Source organism: Nesoenas mayeri (assembly GCF_963082525.1).
Source record: "Nesoenas mayeri genome assembly, chromosome: 30".
NCBI lineage: Eukaryota > Metazoa > Chordata > Aves > Columbiformes > Columbidae > Nesoenas > Nesoenas mayeri.
The window spans coordinates 1,662,569-1,687,857 of NC_137564.1; the positions used below are offsets into that span (position 1 = coordinate 1,662,569).

Genomic DNA, 25,289 nt, shown 5'->3' on the forward strand with positions numbered 1-25,289 from the left:
CCCGATTCACGTCGGGAGCACTGGAGATGAGAAGTTACAGCCCAACTCCTGAGCGCGTTGTGATTTTCTGAGCATGCGCCAGGTTCTGCAAGCTCCAAGCAGCTTCGCGTTGCGGCTCAGCCCGGTCCTGCCCGCCGAGCCCGTCCACGCGGGGCATTTTTCATTCTAAACAGCATCACGTGTCTTCTCTAGATGATGCGATAAAAGTGTGTGGTGGGCAGTGCGGGACAGAACAGCTGTGCAGGGCTCGGCGTTTTGGAGCTGGCGGACAGAGGAGCGCGCTCTGCTCCCTCTCTGCTCCTGCTCTGCTCCCGCTCTGTTCTGCTCCTGCTCTGCTCTAACCCTAACGCTAACCCTAACGCTAACCCTAACCCTAACCCTAACCCTCTCTGCTCTGCTCCTGCTCTGTTCCCACTCTGCTGTGCTCCCGCTCTGCTCCCGCTGTGCTCCTGCGAGGTTTCCAGCAGCCAGCACTCCTCTCGGGAACAAGCAGTGCAGTGTGCGGCTCCTGAAAGGCCCCATTCATCTCACGGCCCGGAGGAGCTTGTTCTGCATTGTCTGGTACGCGTCAGCCTGGGGAAATCAGTACAACACATTTCTTACCAGAAAATACCCCCGTGTTTGTCTTCTCTTCTAAATGAGCTGTCCAAAGGGTTTAGTTGCTGGTTTGTAGTGCTGAGGACTGGCACGCCACTGAGGCCCCCAGCATGGGATTTTGGGAACTGTATTTTTGATAGTCTAGGAAAAATATCAGAACTTGCCCTTAGGTAGTGAAAATTCAGCGTACCCAGAAAGGAGAGGGAAGAATCTATATCATTGAACCTCTGCGCTTCGGAGCCTAAGAAGACCAAAAAAAAGAAAACCTGTAAAACATTGTAATTGTTGCACTGGTTTTCAGTTTAACTTGATAAGAATCCCCCCTTGGTGCGGCGCAGGGCTGAGCTGCCTGCCCAGCGCACCCTCTGCTCCCCAAAGGGCCAGCGCTCTTCTTATCCTATTACATTTACTAAATATAGAGGATTATTTCCTAAATACATGAGTAATAATAGTAATTAATTACATCCTTTGGGGCAAAATAGCCTCTGGAGGTCGCAGAGGAGGATCTGGCCCTATAGCTCACCGCTTTATGTTTCTCTAACCACACAAAGCGGCTGTAATCTCAACAAACGCAGTCACGGGTGTGTTTCTACCTGCCCTGGGCTCTCCCCAGGAGATGTGGAGCCACTTTCCTCTTGTTTCTAAGCTTTCTGGCGCAGGGGCTGATTACTGGGCAAACTGTGGCTGCAGTGATGTTGTGTCGTGATCATTGCGGCGATTCCTAAGCTGCTGTTGCTCTAAATGAAGAGCTGCAGTGGAAATCAGTGCCGGAACGCGTGTGCTAAAGTCCCGTCGTCAAATGTCGCGCTTCGGGAGCGCAGGTTCCTGCGAGGTGTTTCTGCAGTGCCGTGGCTGGGAACAGCGTTACAAAAACAACGTGTCTGGGAGCAGGATGCTGAACCATAACGGAGCACAATAATGAGAGTTTTTATCGGAAGGGATCTGTAACAGAACTAAAGCCATAAATCTAATTATCGGCTTCAGCTGAGGCGTGCCACCCGCTGGGCTGTCAGTCTGTCTGTCTGGGTAGCCGGGGGTTGCGATCACCATGATTTCCTCTCAAACCTGGGAGTTCTCTGGCAGCTTCTTCCTCTCATCCCAAGCAGGATTTCAATGCTCGTTTCAATGCTCTAACGAGGTGCCCATTGTGGTGGTGTGGCTGCAGCCCGTGGCTGCTTCGTGCTCTTTTCTCCCGCATTGTGGTTGGATTTGCTCCCCCAGGACGTTCGTACCGTGTCCCTTGGGGCGGCACACGCGGCCCCGGCCCCGCGGCCCCAGTCAGCGGGAAGGACCGTTTTCCAGGCGGTGTCCTTGGTGTCCTTCCCGTCTCCTTTGCCCACTAGCGTCCAGATTTCATTACTTTTCCGGGCATGTCCATCTGTTTTCTGTGGGCAGATCGAAAATGAGCATTGCCAGTTTTCGCAGTTGTGTTATGAATATTGTACTAAATGTCACCTTATAATCGCAGCACCTGGCCTCGTGCTATTTTGGGAATAACAGATAAATAATATTTTTAACCTCCTTCTCTTCTCTAGAGACAGTGAAAGAAAGCAAAACAAAGCCAATAATTTAAACACAACTGTAATGTTTGTGAATCCAGACATTACAAATCATAAATAAGGCAAATAGAAGCACAATACTGGGGCCTAAAACCGTCAGCTTTTAACTTTCCGTCTTACTTTCTGAGCAAGTGCCACGACCTTGTTTTAAAATGTTCACTCTGTAGTTCTAGAGCTGGGATTCTTTTCGGAAAGGACGTGGTGCAGACTGCCCACTAAAACCTGCAAGACTCAAGATGGTGCAAACAGACGAGGAGGAATGCAGCGTTCCCGACGCTGCCTCCCGACAAACTGCATCTTCTCTTGCTTTTTGGGAAACCTGGCAGGAGCACTGCAGGGGGAGTGGCCCTCCCGTCGCCTTCTGGTCCCACTTTCCTCCATCTCCAGGAATATAAATAATCTTGTAAGTGATATCAAACATTTCCAAAAAACATACGTTGAAAGCATGAAGCAGTCGAGATCCTCTGCCCAAACAAACTCCTCCCCTCCCTGCTCTCCACATTTCGGTGAGCGCTCAGGCAGCCTCAGCGTTTGGCTAATGAGCACTGCCAGATGGCTGTAAATATGTTCAGAATCCTCCTTACCGCTTCCCCTCTCGCTGGCACCCTCGCGCTCCGCCCCGCCGCACGCACCTGCTCTGCTCCAACCCCAGCCTCTCCCTTCTACCCTCTTCATCAAAACTGGCACCTGGCGTGTTTGTTTTCCCTTCAAACGAAACAAGAAGTTCGCTGGGACTGTTTGGCGCCAGGTGACACTTGCTCACAGTCACTTCCACCGTTGCTTGCTGACTAATGTGCCCCTTCCTGTCCCGTGGCTGTTCCTGTGTCTGCACCTCACTTGGTTTCTGCAGAACTCCTGTCCTGGAGCACTGCAGGTCCAGATCCCCTGCGGGGAACCACAAGGGTGCAGCAGCTTCTTCCTGTTCTGACACCAGAGATTTCACGCCTGCCCTTTGCAATGGAGGTAAATGGCAAAGGAAATGAGGTGATTCATCCCAAATCACACACCGAGGAACTGGCACAGTCACTTCTGCCTTAAACGGTCCCTTTTGTCCTCGTGGTCACTGAATTTATGAAGGTCCAGCTGAAGTGACAAGAATTGCTGTATGATGAGAGTTTCATGTGACCATGTATCTTCTTTTTCCTCTGAATTCATGCATATTGTTCGTACAGCACGTTGTCACCGAAGGCGGGCACTGCTTTGTAATGGAAACATTTCTAAGCTGCTAAGCAGCAAGAAGAGGATGCAGAGCTGTATAGAGGCACCGTGAAAGGGGAAGTTGGTTTTGAGGCGTCTTAAAATACAGACGGTGACGTTTCGAAAACAAAAGCTGAACAAGGTCACAAGCTGTCTGGGAGCCTGAGGAAAGCTGCAGCAGCACGGATCCTGGGGCGCGAGCAGCGTGACTGCGCGGTCAGGGATGAGACATCCCTGGGTTAGCATGGGTTCGCTTTTCCAACGCTTGCGCCGTCCCCCGCGGTTTGTGCGGCGTGGTTACCGCTCCGTGCTGTGCGGCAGATGCTCCCGTTTGCTGCAGCGTGGGAGACTCTGGCCCTCGCTCTCACTCTGCTTCCACCTCTGGGGTGTTTTAGAGAGTTCGATCCTTTCGGTAGGAGCTTGTGTGCACAGGTGTGAACAGGAGTCACAGAATCACCCAATTGGTTTGGTTGGAAAAGAGTTTCAAGATGATCGAGTCCAAGCGCTATCGAAAGGCCGCCCGATTCGTGCAGTCCCTGCAGGGATCGATGCGCAGAGTTGGCGCCTGGTGACAGGTCTCTGCTCATGACTCCATTTCTAGACTGTTACATAAGGCGCGGGGGGGCTGCTGCTCCGAACCTTCCTCTTCCTGCCCGCACACTGTCCGATTTCTGGGTGATTTTGCCTCATGCTGAGTTAACTCTTCACTGAAAGGGGGAAACAGATGGCAGGAGGCAAATTTGCTTAGATGACTTGAACAAGGAGACAGATAAACTGATTTTCCAAGTGATATATTTGACGTGGAGGCCAAGTGTTATTTGCTTTCCTACCAATAGTCATAGACCTCGAAAAAGTGCCCTGGGGAGGCTCAGAAGGCAGCGGCCGCTCCGGCCGCGCTTCCCCGAGCACCCGTTGGTGCCCAGCGCCATCAGCACGACTCCCAGACCGGACCGCAGAGAAAAACACGGTAGAGAGCGCTGGGAATAAATATAGCAGCGAGTGGGCTGGCAGGAGGAACACTCGGCTCCCGGGAAGTGGGAGGCCGTGCTGAAGAAATCAAGTGACTTGCTTATGTTGCAGAATAAACAGGAACAGAACCCGGCTTGCCTGGTGCTGGTTCTAACCTTCAGACAACGCTGCTTCTCTAGCGCGAGGGGAGCGCGTTTTTGAAGGAGAAGGGTGAAGATATGACTCTTGAGGCTCTGCATGGGTGGCAAGAGTCATTCTGCCACCTAAGAACCACAGGCAATCCTCGCAAACAGGAAAATGTGCCTTTTTCCTCCTTTGACAGCTCTGCAATGCGTTGGCCATGACTGAGTCCATCTGCTCGGAGTTCCTCCTTCCAATAATGATGTCCACGTCTCTGCGGGGCCGTTCCCATCAATGCCGGCCCTTTGCCTGCTGTTGAGTGTCAGACTGGAGGCCACTGATTCTTGGGGCTCTGAATGCCGCGCTCTGTGCGCTGCCGCGCGTCTGTGGGCTCTTTATTCTCCGCGCGGCGCTGGGAAACGGCTCGTTCTGCCGGGGCCCTGGAGGATCAATCATCGCTCGGACACGTAACCGCCGAGCCGCTGGTGTCGCGAGGGGCCGATCTCAGCGCTGTGCACTCCGACCTGTGCGGCCTCTCCCAAACAGTCAGACAACTCATCAAGATGCTTTTTGAATTGTCTTCGCTCTGAGCGGGAGGAGCTGTTTTAAAAAAGAGCAAAAGAGTTCTTTAAAAAACTAAAAATTAATGCAGTGGAAGGCTCCCGATAGTTTTCAGTCCCCTGGGGCCGTTTTATAAAGTCAAACCAAATGAATGTGTCTGAAAATACAGCAGATGATTTGCCATTCTTGTGCTGTTTCCAAAAAGTGTAACAACTCGCAGCTCCGCTTTTCAACCTTTTCCTACAGCGCTCGTGTTAAATTGTCCCAATGCCACCTCTGACCTGCCCCGAAGGGAAGGGATCCTGGAGGGGGCGACCAACTCCCACCAGCAGCTCTTCTCATTGACCAACGTGTAGAGATATATATATGTATGTGTATATATTTGCTTTTTCATCAGTTTGCTTTCCTTGGTATCGCTTTCCATCCCCGCCGCGGTTTCCTGGCGGCCAGAGAAGCACTTTGGCTTCTGCTCCAAACCAAAGTTGGGAAGGAGGTGCAGAAACCCCGGGGGAAGGGAAGAAGGAAGAAGAGAGAAGCAAGAGGAGGCTGAGGAGGGGACAGCGGGAGGACAGGGGAGTCTGTCCGTGCGGCCTGGATCCCAACACCCGCGATGGTGACGCGCGGCTGTTCCACGCACACAACCAGAACCCGCTGTGTGCCCTGTGGTGACACAGCACCGGGTGACGCCCAGAAAAGAGGGAAACCGTGAGTCAGAACCCACAGCGAAAGATTTCACGTGGAAAGACACCAATTCACGGGGTGAGTCTGTAAAGAGGCTGCGCGAAGGTGCCAAAGAGCCGTAAATTCTTCCTTCGAGAGTCCATCTGGCACAGAGTGTGCAAAGGCAGCAATTAGGACAAGAAGGCAGAAGGTAACGAAGGGAAATGAGGAGAGGGGGGGATTGAGAGCAATTAATAAGAATTAGTTTTATGAAGTACAAGAAACACGTAATGAAAAAAGGCAACTTGAGGCAGAAATTCCTGTATGTCGGTTTGAAGGGCACAATAACTGTATTTAGGGAAAAGGAATCCTAGCGATGGTCTTTTTTAATAGGTGGAGAGGTGCCAGTGTTCAGAATTATGCAGAAAAAGCCAGGAATTGTTAATAAATGTTTCTCCCTGAGGTTTGGAAAGGGTCGAGGGTGATGTGACAGTCACGCGTGCATGCAGGGTGCACTTCCATACGATCGCCGCACACGTGGAATGAGACCGAGTTGTTTCCTTTTCCTTTAGGGAAGTGGATCTGTTCCTGCTGAGCTTTAATTTGAAAAGCTGGTTGGAACTTGTGAAGTCCGTAATTATTCTGGCGAATGTAGGTCAAACTGTTTTCTATTTTCTCCGTGTGTCTCCTGGGGCTCGGGGGAGGATTCGGCGCTCAGGTTCTCCACGGATCACCGGGCTCTTCCTGAGTGAGATACGGCCATCCCTGCCACAGCAGAACACCGGAGAGCTCCCAGTTCAACACGCTCCTATGTGCTTCAGCCTAAAGATTCAGCTCCAGCTGCTGGTACAAGTGGCCAGAAGATAATTCCCCAGCTCCGAGAACACAATGCAACGCTTTCAAACCCACCGGTGCGATTCAGAGTGGATGCCGAGTGTATTAATGGCCTGGATTTCAGCGGGGATGTCAGTAGCCTGTAGCTTTCCACCTCCCGCAGTCCTCCAGAAATAGATCTCGCCTCAGCATTTTCAGGCATTTGCCTTATTAGAGAAAAACACCCCAACGGCTTCTCTCATCAGTAACTCCAAGAAGTGTTTCTGCGCAGGAGGAGCCATGGGCTGAGCAGAAAGCTGCTGTCTGTCCACCCACCCCAGCAGCCGCCGTTAGTCACCGCGGGTTCTGCTCCGTCCTGGCCTTTGCTTGCTTTTCCTGCCCCTTTAATGCAGCGAAAGGCTCGAAACTGCTGGAGAAATATGGGTTTAGCCACCATTTCATCCACCCAAATTCTATTAGTGTGAACTGGACGCGGAGCACTGGTGTCTAAACACCACAGGCCTGCTGCTGCTTTAGCCCAAAGTCTTCCACTTCACTCCAAGTGGGTGTAAATTCTATTTATAGCCACCAAAAGCCTCTTCAGAGTCGTCTTCTGCTGTACAGAGGCCTTGCGGTGATTCAGAAATCTGCAGCTGCTCTCCTTATCTGTGTTTGTGTTGAGTTATTGACTCTGAAGGGCATGTGCAACCTGATCCGATCCCTGGGAAGTGTAAGGAGAAGTATTTCTTGTCAACCCCCTTCTCCCCACCGTGCCTGTGTGTTCAAGGCAGAGCTGCGCATGAGCAGGATTCCCTGGCCATTCGCAGCCTTCAAAACGGTTCTGTGGCCAGGGTGCCCTTTATTCTTATCACAACATTTTCTGTCCGTGGAGCTGAACAGTGGCCGCGCTGGACACGGCAGCTCCTCGCCGGGCTCTTTGTGCGGCGTTATCCCCGCATGGCTGGGCCCACAGAGCCGCGTGCGCCGCACAAAGCGCCTCTGTGCTCCTCGCGCTCCGTCTGGGCTCAGCGCGGCGCGCCGGCGGCTCCGGACACGCCACCGGGGACCCTCGGGGTAAACGGGAGCCAAGGCTGGGCTGGAGCGCTGGGCTGAGCTTGGGCATAAAGACCAGAGCCAGTGCCCACAGACAGGTGCTTTGGGAAGCTGCACTGCTCCTAGAGCAAGAAGGGAAGCAGAGCTGAGGCTCCTGAGGAGCTCAACACACCCGCAGCAAAAGGAATTCCATCCTGGCTCCTTCAAGCTCTTCCCAGCGCGTTTGGGATTCCTGCTGCTCCCCGGTCCAGCACAGACAGTTGTCAGTTATTTCTCAACTTACCGCCTCTGCTTTTCCAAGTTCTGCGCGAGACTGAACACACAACTTTGGGAAACTCTTCAGGTCTTTCCAGGCTCACAGAATAAAATCTGTGCAGCCTGTTCTTTAGGCTTCTGAAACGTCTCGGAACAACATTTGAATGCTGAGGGCTCACCCAGAGGAGTCGAGACACCGAACTTCTTAAGATGTTAGATTTTCATGTGAAAAATGTAAAAATAGTCTCTTTTTTTGGTGACAAATCGCCGGGCAGCTTTCTGGGCAGCTTTCTGGGCAGCTTTCTGGGCAGCTTTCTGCCCCATTGCAGACACGTGTCCTGCGGTCGGTTTGAGCCCGCGGTCCCGTGTGTTTGTGTTGTGGCACATGGTTCCTGCCCCCACCCGCCTCAAGAAAGACTCTTCTATTCCTTTCTTTTTTCATTTTCCTTTAATTTAAAAAATTCTTTTCATCACAGCCTTAAAATCAATCAAAATAAAGAAAGCTGCAGCAGACGGGACCCGCGTCCCGCGCTCTGTACATGTGGAAGGTTCAATTTACACAAAAATCAGTGCAGATTTCTTTCCAAAAGCAACAACCCATTCCGTTATCCCCCCCCAGTCCCCTCGGCAAGAAGAGGAAAGGAGAACCTGAAATACAAGTCAAAGAGCAAAGGAAGGGGTGGATCAAGCAACGATCAAATCGATATCGTGTTTATAAATACTCCTTTGAGCAGTTGCAGCAGAAAATAGCACCTTCAGAGCCCCTGGTGTGACGTGTGGGAACTGAGGAGGTTCAGGAGTGAGAGATGAATGATGGTTCGTTATGGACAAGAATCAGCTCCTCCAACTTCATTCGCAAATGATTTGATTCCTTTGACTATGGGGTAGAGAAAAGTGAAAGAGGGGAGTGTTCTTTTCTCCCATAAGGGTTAGTTTGGGGGATTTAAAGGGATTTTGGACCATCCTCTGATATCGGGGCTTTTGTTCTTGTGGCTCAGATACAAATAGCTCTGGAAACCATTAGTTATTTGGGGGGTCTGAGGCTTTTTCACAGTTTTGCCCATTGAATTTGGTGCCGGTTGGGTGGGCAGAGAAGGGCGGAGGCGCCGGGCGGGGGCGGTTTCTGCTCTACGCGTGGATGGGAGGTGAATTCCCAGAAATCGGCAACGTTGAACTTTTCTAGGATTTGCCATTTCGATGCATGTTCTGGTTGTGTTTGTGTGACACTGGAGGTGAGCGCTGAGGGGGACGAACGTCCCGAGGCTGAACAAAGGGCTTTGGGGAGCGTCCCTGAAGGAGAAGCTGGGAGGGATTTTCTGCAACAAACACAGGCTGGAAATCTCCTTTGCGAGAAGGAGCTTGGATCCTCCCCGCAGCTCAACCCGCAGTCCCCGGCTCGTGCTGTGGCAGGGAGCCCGGCAGCCGCCTGCCCTCGCAGGTCACACTGCAGCTCTCGCAGCATCACTGCGGGTTCCCGACGCAGCTCTTCGGTCTCAGGGAGCCGGGGCTCCTGCTCTTCACCTCCGTTTATACGCTGACGTGCGGTGCGTGTTCCCCGCGGCGGGGCCGGTTCCTCTGCACCCACGGGGTGAAGCGTTTCGGTGTCCAGGGGACTTTGCCTTTTGGGCCACTTGCATAATAAAACTCACACAGGCTCCTGAAGCCCCAAAACGCTCACACAGAATCTGCTGGGGTCCTTTTCAAAGGTTCTGGTGGCAATGGAAGGATAATTCCCTTCCGTCAGTGGCTTGGGGTGCTACGGGACAGAGGGGAGAACTTTGCGCAATTTAGATTTTTAAAGAATGATGATAAAAAGAGGGCAGAACTCCAACCCACGCAGGAGAAGGGCAGCGAGATCTCCCAGTCCTGCATTGCTGTGCAGGATCCAGAGGCTCCTGATGGGTCTCCAGGTACTTTGTGCGGGGACCGGACCTGGGGACTCTGCTACTGCTGCTTTGGGAGAATCCCACAGTTCCAGCTGCGTTTGGGTTGGAGTGAGAACCACGTCAGAACTGCCCGTGGGGACACGAAGCGTCAGGCTTCTCGAAGGGGCCGGCGGGTAAAACAGAGCGGTTTATTGTGACTTGGAGAGGTTTCTATGAAAAAATTCACATTTTTTATAATACAAAAATATTCCCAAGTGAAAAATACACATTTTTTGTTCTGAAAACTCATGGGTTTTTTCTTCCTAAGTGATTTCTTTTCCCTTGTCTGTGTTCTGTCAGTCACGGAGCTGAGTGGGAAGGGTTTTATCAGAGCGCCTCACATGAGCTCTTTTTTATTCTCTCTCAGGGATTATGCTTTCTCCTCTGGTGCGTCCAAACAGATCCTCCAGCTGCTGGGGAAGGTACGGAAAACATCACCGAAAAACCCCAGGTGCCGCTGGGTGACGTGTGTAGCCCTGGAGGGCGGCAGCGGGGACAGGAGCGGCGCTGCCCCACGTTGTCACCTCGGCGTGGGCACAGCCCGAGGAGACCGTGTTCGCAAGGGCCAGGGCTCGTTTGGCAATGTAAGACCTTAGCGGTAATGGTTCTAACAGGGGAAGGGGAGGAAGACTCAGTAAAACCAAGCAGAAATGGTTTCTCCGCAGCGCTGGCAGCTCCAGGTCAGCCCCGCGCGCCTGGGGTGCAGCTGAGCAGACACAGGAGCCGCTCTCCTTCCCACGGGGAAAACAGACACCGCCCACCGCCAGCATAACTGTTGCGTTTGGTATCTTCACGGACTGTTCGCAATGCAGGTAAGGGAACTGGATTTGTTTGTAGGGTACCGGCGGGATGTCACCGTCACCACGTGGGTGCACTTTGAGCCCTTTGACACACCTTTGACATCCTCTTTCTTGGCTTGCTGCTCAAAGGCGTGAAAACTGAGCCGGCTATGGAGCCAAGCGCTCGAGGGCTTTGAGCTGGGGGCCAGGCTCAGCTTTCCTTCCGGCGGGGCTCATCCTGACCGACACAGCCCCGCAGCACAAACCGACCAGCAGAATCAAACCCACCAAAACGCCTTTTGGCTCTTGGTTTCCGGCTGCCGCCTGTACACCCCGATTTTGCCATTTCCCCTCAGCTCAATGCAAAACAAAATACTGAAGTGAAAATGGAAAAAAAGCCAGAAAACAACCCCCTCAAACAACCCGTGCGGGGTGTCTGGTAAATTCAAGGCTTTGATCCTCTATTTGCACAGAAAGGAAGACATGGAGCTGCGAGCTCCGTTGGCCGGGGGTCTGTAAAGCAGATGGCTGTGGGGACACGGGTCGCAAACCTCTCGCCTCCCTTCTGGGGGCTCCGTATGTTCCACAAACACCAACTGCCCACCCGGGGTTCAGCACCGGCGCTCGGCCGCGGCTTCCCAGCGTCTCCACAACAGCTCCGGGACAGCGGGGACTTGCGAGTGTTGGCTGGGACGGACACTTCTGGTTTTGTCACTTATTTCCAAGAGGGCGGTGAGGGAACAAGACGAGAGTCTCGGTCAGGGAGCTCGGGCGTTCCGAGCAGCAAAGCCAGGCCTTCCAGGAGCGTCTGTCCCGTGGTTGCACACGTGCTGCTCCGGGCATGCAGGGACGTTCTCTAGGAACTGGCGCTTTCTTCGTCCTCCGAGCGGGACGCGAGTGGGGCCTGCGGTGCAAAGGGCGCTCTTTAACAAAGGAGGTATGGACCACAACGGCATTTACTGCAACGCGGGGGTTTCATGAGGGGATGTGACGGAGGAAGGGAAGGCTTCAAGCTTTGAGAAGCAAATTCGGGGCGAGAACAGGCACCTTTTCACTCTTTTGAACACTGTAAATAATAATAATTAAAAAACCCAGGCGGAAGAGCCGCCCGCCCTCCCCCCATCCCGGGCTTGCCTTCACATCATGCTCTTCCTGTACTGAGACTGTGAGCTCTGTCTGCCTTTGCAGTCCGACTGCTGCAGTTCCAAGTGCCTGTACAGGTCCCTCAGCTCACGGATCTCCTGCAGCACCCTCTTGGCCTGGCTCCACGTGGACGACGCCTCCCCCAGCAGCCGCTCCGACTCCTGCAGGATCCTCTCACAGTCCGACTTGGAAGATGCCGAGGAAGAAGAAGAAGTGGTGGTGGTGCTGGTGGCGGAGTCCTTGGTCCTCCTCTTGCCTTCCCCGTAGCCCTTCACCTCCGTCAGCAGTTCCTGAGTTTTTTCCAGTTTCAGTGCAACCAGTTCTTGTATCCGGGACAGCTGCTCCGGCTCCGCCGAGGCGAACTGGGCCTCCAGCCCCCTCCTCAGCAGCGCCCGGTGCGCCGCAGAGTCCCGGCGAGACAGGATTTCTTCCATGGAGGCACATTTATTCTTTTCTGAGTGCGAGAGCTTTTTGGGGACCTGTGGCGTGTACATGGTCCCTTTGTCAAAGGAGTCATTGCGCTGCCCGGACCTGTCCCACGAGGTGACCTCCCGCCTCGGGAGGCTCCCCGTCCGCCCTTTCTCTGACGGTTTGACGTTCTCGGAGTCCGAGCGGCGCCTGCCGGCGGTGAGATGAGCCACCGACTTATCCAGATCCACGCGGAAACTCCCCTCGCAGGTGCCGTGATCCTCGGGAGAGGCGTCTTCCTCCTGGATCAGGTCGAGTGTCAGCATGCCGTCCGACGTTGAGGTAGATGCCTGAAGAAACAAAGAAGAGACCCTCAAGATCACGGAGTCCAACCAGAACCTCGATCCAGCACTAAACACAGCCCCAAGAACCTCACTGTGTGTATTTCAACCCCTCCAGGGATGGCGACTCCAGCACTGCCCTGGGCAGCCTGTTCCAACACCCACAGCCCTTTGGGGAGAAATCACCCCAAATTAAGAACCTCAACCTCCCCTGGTGCAACTCGAGGCTGTTTCTTCCCGTCCCGTCACCCCGGCCCTGTGTGGCCACGCTCTGCCGGGAGCTTGAAGAATTGTGTCATTTCCAGCATCAGGACAAGGGGTGCTGGTGGTGACGAGCTGCCGCTTCGCCAGAGGGTTTGCACACAACACCCATCTATGAGAACAGAGGACTGGACCCAGGCGGCTCTGGGCCCTATGACAGTTTTCAGTTCAGCTCTTCTTGCGTTTCCTTATAAATGACACAGTTACAAGGGAATTTTACCTACAGAGGCATCTGGAATTCCTTGTACGTACCACAGCCATCAGATGTCCCCGCGTGGGCGGGCGCCGGGAGTGCTGGATCTTGGCCCTGTCGCGCGTGGGGTGCGCCAGGTAGCTGTCCTCTTCCACCGTGACCTGCGGGACACGGCCCGTGAGCCCCGCGCCTGTCCACCCTGCCCACTCACCGCCAGCGTCTGTCTGTCCCAGCCAGCGTGTCTGTCCCCTCTCTGCCAAGATGCCGATGCAACACTGCCCTGGGCAGCCTGTTCCAACGCCCCACAGCCCTTTAGGGAAGGAATTACCCCAAATTTCCACCCTCAACCTCCCCTGGTGCAACTTGTGGCCGTTTCCTCTGGTCCTCTCACTTGCAAATGGAGATTCTGGCTTGACGGAAATAGATCTGCCCCCCAGTGCTGAGAAGGCAGATTAAACATTCCCGGCTGGACCCTAAAGGATTTGTGAAGCTGAAACACACCCCAGTCCCCCTCCCTCAGCCCAGCCGGGGCCACGGGCCCGTCCCTGGGGACGGTGACGGAGGGAGGGGCTGGGTTGGTGGGATGAAGATGGAGCAAGGGGGGCTGGCAGATGGTGCCGCGCTACTGCTGTTCAGTTAATTCCTTAATTCAGTTCCACTACTTAAAGCTCCTTTGCGAATGAGCCCGCGGTGTCATCCCCAGGAGCAGCGGGTGGGAGGAAAGACTCCCCAAAGCCCCGCGAAACCGCTCCTGTGCGAGGGCTGACGGGACGGGACAGAGCCCCTTGTCCCCGCTTTGCAATCAGCGCTGCAAACTAATCCCCAGGCTGGGATTAAACTGCCCCAAACCTCCAGCAGAGCCCGCTCTGTAGGTGTTGGTGGCTGCGTTTGGGTGCAGTCCATAAATAAACCTCGTTGTGTTTCTTTTAAATAGAAATAAACTGGCTCCAGTTGTCTAAAACCTTCGGCCAAGATTAAAGCAGAGACAGCCCGGCTCACCTCGTCTAGGATGCGGTTCTTAGCGCGTGTGATGGCAGAGTTGAGGGCGTTAATCCAGGACTCTTTCTCTTCTGGACTCACAGCCAGGAAGATCAGATTCGGTGCCTACAAAAGAGAGAATTCAGGTCAGTGCCCAGGACCAGGCTCACGCGGGGATGTTTCCGCGCTGTCTCTGCCCACGGCAAAGCCACGCGGCCCCGGCTGCCCGGGTTCGGTGGGCAACGCGGGTCCTGCAGACGCCCCGGCCGCTCTGCTTGCAGCCCTTTGCAAAGCACACCTGCAATTCCTCGCAAAGCCCAGCTTCCCGACCCGAGACCCAGGGACGTGTTGACGTCCCGGCTCCTCCTTCCTCCCTCTTCGCTTGCACACCCCAGCCCAGGCCCCGTCCTCCTCAATGGTGCCGCAGCCGTTCTGTGCCGCTGCTGCTCACGCTCCTTTCTGCCTGTTGTAGCGCAGAAGGAGCCGCATTTTCCATGCTTTACTCTATCAGTTGTACACCGAGGGCAGAGCCGGTCTGAAAATATGGCTTCTATAGGGAATATACTCAGCAGAAATGAGGTTTAACCTCAGAAGCATTTTGTGAAATTGTCCAGAATTAAGTGCTTGGTTGTATTTACTCAGTGCAGCAGACCTGAGTCCCTCGCAGCAGAATCATGGATCGTTTTGGTTGGAAAAGAGCTTTAAAATCATGGAGTCCAAGTGTTAACCCTCCCTGGCACTGCCCCATGGCCCTGAGAACCTCATCTGTGTGTTCAACCCCTCCAGGATGGCGACTCCAGCACTGCCCTGGGCAGCCTGTTCCAACACCCACAGCCCTTTGGGGAGAAATCACCCCAAATTAACAACCTCAGCATCCCCTGCTCAACTCGAGGCCGTTCCCTCTGCTCCTGGCGCTTGTTCCTGGGGAGCAGAGACTGCAGCTCTCCTTCTCTCTCCATCTCTCCCTGTTCCTATCGATCCTGATGTGGTAAATTGATATTTAGATGTTTTTAACCAATCTGGGCCCCACACGACCCGGCCCCCCGGTGCCGGTGCCGGAGCCGGTGCCGGCGCTGGGCTGGCAGGAGCCAGCAGGGCCCAGCGTACCGTGTTTCCAGGCTGTCTGGAGTGGGCGAGCGTGAATTTGCTGTGGTTCTTTTTACTTCTGCTTTTGGACTTCCTGAGCTCTTCACATTTCTCATAATCGCTCAGGTCGAACATTTCCTGGATGTTTTTTTCATCTTTTACCTGCAAAATAAAACAAAAGCCAATGCAGTGAGAGCCCTGCGATGCCGAACGGAGCGGCAGCAGCTTTGAGCTGCAAGGCAGGGGGTGCACGGGGGGCTGAACATCCCAAACGTGTCCTGGGGCTTCCGCTCTGGGACGTGGTCACCGAAATATTGTGCAAAAGCTGACACCTTAAGACACCAGTTCGGGGACAGCAATCACCGCTGTGCTAGTTTTGGAGGGGGAGAGACAGATTTTCAACAGGATCGTTTTACTCGAGGCTCTTCCGGAACAAGTGGGACACATTTAGAAGGATAACTTGGAAATCACAGCCTCCCGGGTTCATTCCTGGGGATTCCTCCAGGATTTCACTGCTCCTCCCACCCCAAAGTCACCAGGACGGGGCTGAACCACCGCAGGTGTGACCAGACACGGGGGCCGTGCTTGGGGACCCCCACACCAGCGCCTGCCGAGCTCGGAGCGGGGAGGGACAGTCCCATCGGCGCTCCTGCCGCCTGCAGCCAGCACCGCCAAACTTGGAGCGATCAGGATTAACACTTGCTATTTTTACCCTGGCAGCTGAGCCGCAGGGTGGATTACCCACTACCCACCAAGAAACACTTGTTGTTTCTCGTTTTCCCAGAAACGCTTCGTTGGCCTTTGGAGAGTCACCGAGCGGCCACCGACGAGGTCTGTCCCCAGCACTTTCTGGCTGAAGGCAACGGCTGTAGATAAATACCGCAGAGGCTTCAATTGCAATTAAAGGCGTGACTTGCACAAGGTCCCAGAGGCTGCGGCCGAGCTGGGGGTAGCGGGTCTGTGGTACGGCCCCCCCACACAGCCCGGACCGCGCGGTGTTGTCACTCGGGGACGCACAAACGAGAATTTCGAGCCTGTCCTGCGCGTGGCCCCGTTGGTTTGTGCACCCTCCCTCTCCCTCGCTCTCTTTAACGCCATCTCCTCACATCGCGCTCCTGCAGCACAGGAGCTCCACTCTTCCCACCCCAAACACGAGGAGCGTGGGTAATGGGATGGGACAGAACGTGGGTTTTGTGTGTCCGCTAAGGACAGAACTGCGGGAGGTTTAAATCCGGCTCAGTCTGCTAATCCCAGCCCAGGTCAGCGCAGCTCCGTGGGGTCCCCCCGCTGCTGGGAAGGCTCACGGTGACGAGGCCTCAGCTTTGTGTTTCCTGAGAGGAAAGGAGCCACCCCGTTTAATGAGTTTCCTCCCGGCTTTTGGGAAGCGCTGAAGGAATTCCCCAAGATTTCTTTTTCTTTTAGGAGAATTTAAATGAAGAGGCTGACTAACCAGATGAACTGACCATCTGGCCTTGTGCAATGACCGCGGCCCCCCCGCCATCCTCTCCCTTCAATCCCCCCAGTCTGTCTTCAGGAGCGAGGAGGCGAGCCCTGCGCACAGCTGTTCTGAACCCAGCAAACCCTCCTGACTTCTGCTCTTACCAGCAGCCGCTGTCTCCGGGCTGCTATGGCCAGAAATGGAAATGTCTCTGGCAGACAACGTCTATCTAAATATCCTCCCCGCACGTTTCTCATCAGCTCTGATCTCTTCCCAGCGCCGCCCTGCAATCCACCTCTTTCCAAGAACCCTGGCGGAATTTGCAGCAGGAAAAGCCGATTTCCCACAAGCCCTGGCCCAGCGGCCGAGGGACGAGGGACGAGTCGCCCACGGGTGCTGCCTCATGTAGGTCACTGGGACTCGCACTCGGTAATGTACCGAGCCCACGGAGTGAACGGGCTGTGATTTCGCCATTCGAAGGCGGCCGTGTCCTGCCCCGCTGGTGGGAAGGGGCGCGGGGCCACAGAAGAGGGAGGTGGGGTGTGAGTGACAGAATGCAGCCCGCGCAGGGGCAGGGCTGTCACGCAGCTCATCTTCTGTAAAAAAAACCCCAAAAAATACCAAAAAAAGGCAACTCCTGCCCCCCCGCTGCCTGCTGGGCCGTGAGCCCAGGGCCGCACAGCCCCCTGGGCAGGTAGGTCTGCACTTAAAGGATTAAGGTGTGTAAATCCCAGCTACAATTGCTGCTGCTCTTTGCTGTCCGTATTGCACCTACCCCAGGCAGGCAAAACAACTCTTACCTCCTCACGCTCCTAAAAATGCTCCTGCGCTCCAGCTATGAAGGGAAACTGAGGCACGGAGCAGGGACCCATGGTGTCCCCGTCCTCTAAGACAAAGGTCCCTAAACGTTCTCCCCGAGCCCCTGCGCACCCCGGGGCGGCTGCGGTGCAGGGTGTTGCTGATCCTGGCCCATGGGCAGCAGTAGCCGTGCTGGGCAGCGGTAGCCGTGCTGACCGGCACGGCCGGCGCCGCATTCCTCACGGCCTCGCCCCGCAGCTGCCGCCCGGAATCCCGCACACACGGCACCCACGGCCCTTCTCCCCGACCCCACAGGGTTATTTCTGTCCTGCTGCTTCCAAAGGGCCGTGTCCCCCTGCGGACGCTCCGGCAACGGGAGCATCCCCGATGCGGTTTAAATTAACTTGGGCCTCTTGTTACAATTTCTTCCCTCATCCAGTTGTGGCGACTCTGAGCCGCTTTGGCTCCTGGGCCGAACCAGGAGCAAAATGCACGAGCGGTTGCTCCATCACCAGGCAAAGTTGTGCCGTTTCCTCTTTTTTGGTGATTTGCCTGAGCCCTGTTGACACGCAACATCCTCTAAGAAAATGCGGAAGGGACAGAGGAAAATCACAAGACGCCAAGTGTAATGTGTCCATGAGACACTGAAGAGGTCAAAATGTGGCTTAACAAGAAACCTACAGATGCTCGGTAAAGCTGAATATCCCAACACGGGCCGTCTGGGGATGGTGCAGCAGCGTCTTCCCCTCTCAGGCTGAGCTGGGGGTTTCACTTCCTCAAGCTGAGCGGATCCGCCGTGCAGCGAGGGACAGGGCTGGGCCAGCACCAGCGCTCGGCGCTGCTGGCACCGCGCAGCACAGACCGCGGGGCCTGGGGGCGGCTTGGGCCGTCAGCTCAGGGTCAAAGTGGCGCCAGAATCACCCCAGGGCTCAATGTGGCAGCCCCAGGGGTGTTGGGAGCACCTCACGACAAGAGCTTGAGGAGCTGGAGCGAGTTCAGAGACGGGAACGGGGCTGGGGAAGGATGCTGAGGTTGGATTTAGGAACAATTCCTTCCCCAAAGGGCTGTGGGTGTTGGAACAGGCTGCCCAGGGCAGCGCTGGAGTCGCCATCCTGGAGGGGCTGAAAACACACAGATGAGGTTCTCAGGGACACGGGAACGCTTGGGCTCCACGATTTTAAAGCTCTTTTCCAACCCAAATGATTCTGTGATTCTAACAGCACAGGCTCAGAAATACCACAAGTGCTTTCAGGCTCCGTCACCCGCACGTGGACTCTAGACACGACTTAAACACGTCCCCACCCCCTCCCAGGCCGCGCTGAGCCCCGTTCGGGGGCACCGGAACAAACGAGGAGCCACAACAGACGCTTTTCAAGCGCTCTTGTCCTTAATTGAGTCGATGCTTTTGCTGGCAAACAAGAAAAGGCTGAAGGATGGCCCGAGAAGCGTTTCCTCGTTAACAGCTCGTCATCAGCGGGTCCGTCCGTGTGTCTGGTGGCAGCCCGGCTGTGTCCGTGTGTCTGGTGGCAGCCCGGCTGTGTCCGTGTGTCCGGCCGCCCTTCCCCAGCACGGGGCGACAGCAAACACAACGACCAGAAGCCTGCGGGGGACCCGCCGTGGGGCAGAGCGGGGGGGGGAATGCAGAAGTGCCATGAAGAAGGTGTTTTTGCTTCGCAGCGCTCAGCCCACTGCAGCACGTCTTCTCGTGTGTGGTTTCTGCCCCAAATGCTTTTTTTGGCCAATGACCACGCGCTAAATGATGAAGCCTGAGGGGATTTTGCAGAAGTTCACGGAGGTTTCTTGCAGCGGGGGGGGATCGCTGAGCAGAGCCGCCCAGAGCCCCGCGCCGTGGGCCGGAGACCTCGGCGCCCATGGTGCTGCGTGGCTGGCGGAGCACACGGTGCTGGAGCAAACTTCACAGCTCCAGAGCCCGATGCCCTGACAAGAAAACCATCCTCAAAAGCCCTGTTTGCGTTTTTCCAGGTATAAACCACATTTCCTCTCCTCACAGCCTTGGTTTGTGGCCGGGCTGCCCTCCGGCACCCACACCTTCTCCTGATGGAGAGAAACAGACCAGGGCAAGGCTCTAAGCACAGCTCCCCAAGCAGCACAGCGATTCCCAGCGGGAATATTGATGGGATTTGGGGAGTTTAACAGGACCTGTGGGATTCGGCCTTTTGGAAAGCGCCGTCCAGCCCTTGCAGACCCCAGGCGGGTCTTGTTCCTGCCCCGAAGCGACATCTTTCCCCAGGGATCCCCACGCGTGACAGCTCCCCCTGCCCAGGCACCCCGTGCCTTGGGGAGACGAGGATTATTAACCCTGCTTTCCAGACGGGGAAATTCAGGCAAAAGCAGATAAATGACCTGTTTGAATTAATGCAGTGAGTGCACGGCACACCCAATGAGTCCTGATACTTAACCCCTTTTTCTGCACTGATGGGGAAAGGCCAGGATTCCTGCTTTACCCGCTAAACCCGCCTTCTGCTCTGGAGCCACCGCTGAGCTTAAGAGGAGCTGACAGGAAACACTGAGGTTAATATGAGAGTCAACTTGTCAGCCCCATCCACCAAATCCATGTTGCTGCGGCGGCTTTGATGGAGCAGAAATAATTCATAGCAGAGGAGGACTCGGATCTTGGATCTGGAGCCTCCGTGCCACCGCTGCAGCATCGGGCTGACATCAACCTGTCTAGTGGCCGTTTCCACTCGGGTTTTTATCCGTGTCTCCGCAGGGTCTCCACTGTTGAGTTCTCCCTGGCTGCCCCCGGCGCTGCCCGCGGCCGCGGTCCCGAGGCACAGCGGCACAGCCCAGCGCCACGGCCCAGCGCCATGGCCCAGCAGTACGGAGTTCTCCGGTTCCTCCACCGGCCATAATCCGGTAAGTGAAAGAAAATGAAAAGACCCAAGGGCCTGTCCTGTTCTGCTCGACAAATCCCGATTTCTGAAGCTATTGAGCAGCTATGCTGCTGAGAGCGAGTGTGCGGAGGGAGCAACGCTCGCAATGCGCGTTAGGACCTCCCAGAGCAGATCATAGAATCACAGAGTCATTTGGGTTGGAAATACCCTGAAGATCGAGTCCAAGCATTTCCCCAGCCCTGGCACTAAACACGTCCTGAGAACCTCATCTCTGTGTATCCAACCCTTCCAGGGATAGTGACTCCAGCACTGCCCTGGGCAGCCTGTTCCAACACCCACAGCCCTTTGGGGATAAATCACCCCAAATTCCCAGCCTCATGTCTCGTTGGTGTGTGACAACCTGGCCGTGCTGAAAAATGAACACCCAGTCCATACCGAACACCCGCTGATGTGAAAACACCCGTCTGCCTTTGAACAACAACTCTCAGAAACACACAATCACCGGGCAGCCACCACACACGTGTCCCGCCGTCCGGACACACACCTGTCCCTCTGTCCCTGCACACACGTGTCCCCCTGTCCCTGCACACACGTGTCCCTCCATCTGAACATACATGTCGCTCTGTCCCTACACACACGTGTCCCCCTGTCCCTACACACACGTGTGCCGCACCCCATGTGCTGCAGCCGCCTCATAGCCGGTGATTCCCAGTGACACAGACGTATTCCCAGTGTCACAGACAGACATATTCCCGGTTCCTGGTGACACATTCAGACATACTCCCGGTTCCCGCACACACGCCCAGACGTTCCCTCCGTACTCGCGTTCCTGCACAACCGCAGATTCTTCCATATAAAGACATCGGCGGGCGCCGCTGCCTGTTATTTATGGGCTCACACACACTGGTGCACGCAGCCGCTGCTGCTCCAGCCGCACGTGTGCTGGGGGGTTATTTTCCTGGTTAAAAAACGCACAGAACAAACACAAGTGCTGCGGGGTCGGGAGTCGCACCCCGGTGTGCGCTCAGAGCACGCAGGCTTAAAGAGGGAGGGACGGACGGACAGACGCATCTTTTTCTGCGCATCTCCATCCCTGTACTCATACATTCTATCTTGCGCAGGGTTTCCTGCTCTGCAGCCAAGCGGAGCCGTTTGCTGGCGGTTTATTCTCCGGGTTCAAGGAGTTGAGGCACAGACAGACAGAACCCCCGGTGGCAGCGCAGGCTGTGGGGACATCCCGGTGTCCCCTGGGGCTGCGGGGCAGCAGAGTTCGGAAATCACTCTGCTTTTGGTGGTTGTTTTTCCCGGCAGGATCCAGAATCCTTCCCCTCAAAGGGAGTTCACTCTGCCCACCCGTGCGGCTCCTTCCCCCGCTGAGACAGACCCCAAAGCTCCAGTTCTATCCCCACTAAGCTGCGCTTAAGCGTACATTTCTACTCAAGCACATGCCGCTTTGAACTGGGACCCCGGTGCAGAGAAACCATTGACTGCTGGAACACGAGGCGCAGGTCAAGACCTTCCTGCCATGTCTGTCTGTCCGGCGCTTTCTAAACTCTGCTCCGTGGCCCCAGAGCTCCCCAAGCCGCTTGTCGGTCGTGCCAGACGAGCTGGTGGGGAACCCGCGCTCTACACTCCGCGGTACTCCCCGAAAATAGATTAATCACAGGTTTTGTGTCTCGTTAGCACGAGTGCTGCCTCTAACACTTCTGTCTCCGGACCTGCAGACACGTCTGTTCCCCACACCCGTGTCTCTGTGTCCTGGAGCAGCCAAGAGACGGAGTGAGCTGTGAAACGCCAGCACATGGCTAAGCCTGACCTAGGCTGTCGGGCTGCGCTTAGGCTATTTCTGTGTCCTAATAACCCCTGATCCATCCGTGATTCGATCAGCCTCTAAATCAAATTACGCCTGGCGCTCTGGACCTTTTTATCTCTAAGGGGATAAAGCTGGGCCAGGTAACGACGCATCTGAACAACAGACCCCCCGCAAGGAATAACCCACTGGTGGGTGAAAACCCCCAGCCAGAGCCGTGGTTCACCCCACACCCCCGGCCTAAGCCCGGCCTAACCCCAGGCAGCCCCTGTCTGTCTGAGGGCACAGCTCTGCCCCGAGTCTGCAGGTGCCAGAGCTGGGCCTGGGCATTTCTGATGAATTTACCAAGACAAAAACCGAAGCGGGGGAGCTGTGCAAGGCCAGCGGGACCCCAGCGGCCTGCCCCTCACACCCCACTAACGCTCACCTAAACCCCACACTAAACCCCACAGCCCGGTCGATGTCGAGCGGAGACGAATGGGGAGGAGAGGGAACGTGTTTTTTTCAATAAGGTGGTGCATCCCTGCTTCAATTTCCCCGTTTTCCTCTAGCAGGGAGGAAGAACAAATATAAGAAATAAAGGACCCAGAAGCGGCTCGATTCCAGTCGGGAGACCAGTCATCCCGGCCAACCGGCGTGGCGGCGGGACCGGCGGGACCAGCGGCACCGGGCGCGGAGCGCGGCACCGAGGAGCAGAGCACGGAGGTTGGAACCCCGGGGAAGCGGATCCTGCCGTGTGCGCAGCGCTGGGAACGTCCGGCTGCCACACACTCCACCCGCGCCCCCCCGCGCCCACGCGTGCCCCCCCCGCGCCCCCCCGCGCCCGGGGGCTCGGGCAGAAACCCCCCCAGAGAGAGAAACCCCCCCAGGGCCCCGACTGAGCGCCGGAGCTTTTCATATGCAAAGGGCAGGAAAAAGAGGGGGATGGGAAAGGAAAAGGAAACCGATCCTACCTCCTTCTCCGAGATGTAAAGCTGATCTCCCTTCAGAACCACGTAACGGTTTTTCCAGATTTCCCTAAAAATGCCCTTCCCGCAGAATTTGCGCACCCAGCCGACCTTCTCGGGCTGCGCAGGTTGCTGGTTTCCATCCTGGGGCCCCTACACAAAGACGGAGGGAAGAAAACGGGCGGAAAATCGGGATTATTCTTCATTTTACGCTCCTCGGCCCCCTCCCTCTGCCCCAAGTTCGCCCCCTCCCCGGCCCCCGCGGCGCCGCCACCGAGGGTTCGCTGCTCCCACGGATTTTCTGCTGCAGACATGAAGCGACAACAACAATCGGGGGGCGCCGGTGCAGGGGTCGCGGGCAGGGTGTCCCCCGCGCCTTATATAAGCAAAGCCGCCGCGTTCCAGCCGCACAACGCGCGTTTCCCCGCGGAAAGAGGAGCGGGAGGGCGTCGGGCGCAATTCAAACCGGCGGCTTTATTTACTGCCGCAAAAATTGCGGGTTTGAGCCTTTTCTCAATTAATCCCCAGCGGCAAAAATCCGCGGCCGGGTTTCCATTGCGGATCCGGGGATGGAGAGCAGGGTCCGCGCGGCGCGGAGCCCACACGCGATGGTGTCTCGGTGCTCTCTGGTCTCCGTGCCACCCGGAGCCGCGGATGGCGTGAGCGGGGGAGGAAGGCGAGCGGCCGCCGCGCTGCGTTCCGTCTGCCCGGGGGTTGTTATTTTGCTAAGCAAGGGTGGGGGAGCAAAGGCCAAACTGGAAACCAAGAGCAAACCCCCCCCCCACCGCACTCACCCTTTTGGCAGAATTGTATTTTTTCATCATTCCTCGGCGCTGGGGGAGCTGAGGGGGCGGCGAGGGGCTCCCTGGGGTCCCGAGGAGGGCGGACGATCCTCCTCTTCCTCCCCGCGCTCGCGGGCGCTGTGCGGATCACGGGCGCTCTCTGGTTACGCGCGGAGCCGCCCGGCTCTGTAATCCATCCTCACACCCCCGCGCCCCCAGCACCATGGCTGGGCCGGCCGGGCCTCCCGCTCGTCCCCAGCGCGGTGACGTCTGAGCGCACCCGCCGCGCCATCGCGGCTCCGCCGCCGTTTCGTCGCTATTCTTTGTTTCTGGCTCCGTCCGCGGCTCGGGGGGCGCGGGGGGTCAGCGGGCGGCGCGGCGTCGGCTGCCCTGCGTGTCCCGTGTCACTGCCGGCCAGCCTTCCCGCCCAAGGGCAGCGCGCCGGCCGGCGCCGGGACGGTCTTTCTGCCTTTAGGATTTTAGAGATTAAACCACTTTGCTGAGTGTTTCCCGGGGAGGGTCTGAGGGCAGGTGAACAGAACCCGGCGAGGTTTAGGCGCTGCTTAGAAAAACCCTTCTTCTGTTTATTTGGTCTCTATAAATCCCACAAGCGCAGAACTACCTGAGCCGGGCTTAGAGAGATGCATAAGAACAGAGGGAAAACCAGAGCACGGCACAAGTTGTGTTCAGATGGAGAAGAGGTGGGTGAACTGTGGGTCAGCCCACCAGCCGCTGTACAGCGCGACCCCTCCAGCGCCTGGGCCAGCGCACACCAAACCGAGACCCAACCCAACCCCCTGCGATGAACACGCCTGGGCCGGCACCGCCAAACCGAGACCCAACCCAACCCCCTGCGATGAACACGCCTGGGCCAGCACCACCAAACCGAGACCCAAACCAACCCCCCTGCGATGAACACACCTGGGCCAGCACCACCAAACCGAGACCCAACCCAACCCCCTGCGATGAACACGCCTGGGCCAGCACCACCAAACCGAGACCCAAACCAAACCCCCTGCGATGAACACACCTGGGCCAGCACCACCAAACCGAGACCCAACCCAACCCCCTGCGATGAACACGCCTGGGCCAGCACCACCAAACCGAGACCCAACGCAAACCCCCTGCGATGAACACGCCTGGGCCAGCACCGCCAAACCGAGACCCAAACCAAACCCCCTGCGATGAACACGCCTGGGCTGGCACCGCCAAACCAAGACCCCAACCCAAACCCCCTGCGATGAACACGCCGAGGGTCCCGGTGACACCTCTGGAACCACGACCTGCTGGACCCAAACCATTCTGGGGTGTTTGCGGAAGTTTTGAATGAGGGGCTGGGGGTTTGTACCTTTCCTTGATCTATTGCTGGTGTTTCTGTCGCGCCGCAGGATGTGAAAACAGATTCAAATCTGGCAGGAGCTGCCACGTCGTGCCTCGGTTTCCCCAGCTATACCATGGGGATAATGATAATTGCGGGGGGTTTTTTGACAGTTTTAAAGTGGCTCAGCGCTTTATTCCTGCCCTTATTCTCGGTGGTGATTTAGGCCTGGCTTGGGTGTGAATGGATTTAATGACATGTTCCCTAACTTGTGGCTGGGGCGGGAGCGCCCACCTGCCCACAGAACCAGAGTATTTCCATTATAACGTTACAAATTACAGCCATCGCTTCTTTCCCACCTTTTGTTACACGAGCACAGAAACATCATTGTTTTCAGAATGTAAGAGGGAGGGAAAGGACCTTGAAAATGGGCAAAAGGAAGA

At 56.1% G+C, this 25,289-nt stretch overlaps 1 protein-coding gene across 2 annotated transcripts; it reads right to left on the reverse strand.

Annotated features, from left to right (window-relative positions):
- Positions 1 to 11,624: 11,624 nt before the first annotated feature.
- PLEKHO1 (pleckstrin homology domain containing O1) lies at positions 11,625 to 23,570 on the reverse strand (the record flags this gene model as incomplete). 2 transcript variants are annotated; one of them, XM_080361227.1, is made up of 6 exons in its annotated part: positions 11,625 to 12,389; positions 12,894 to 12,995; positions 13,834 to 13,938; positions 14,920 to 15,060; positions 22,753 to 22,899; positions 23,541 to 23,570. In XM_080361227.1, the coding sequence occupies 6 exons, from the start codon at positions 23,568 to 23,570 to the stop codon at positions 11,625 to 11,627; spliced, it is 1,290 nt and encodes a 429-aa protein (XP_080217353.1). The 2 variants fall into 2 exon arrangements, with proteins under 2 accessions (XP_080217353.1, XP_080217354.1); XM_080361228.1 differs by having other exon boundaries at positions 22,753 to 22,890; positions 23,541 to 23,567.
- Between the last annotated feature and the right edge of the window lie 1,719 nt (positions 23,571 to 25,289).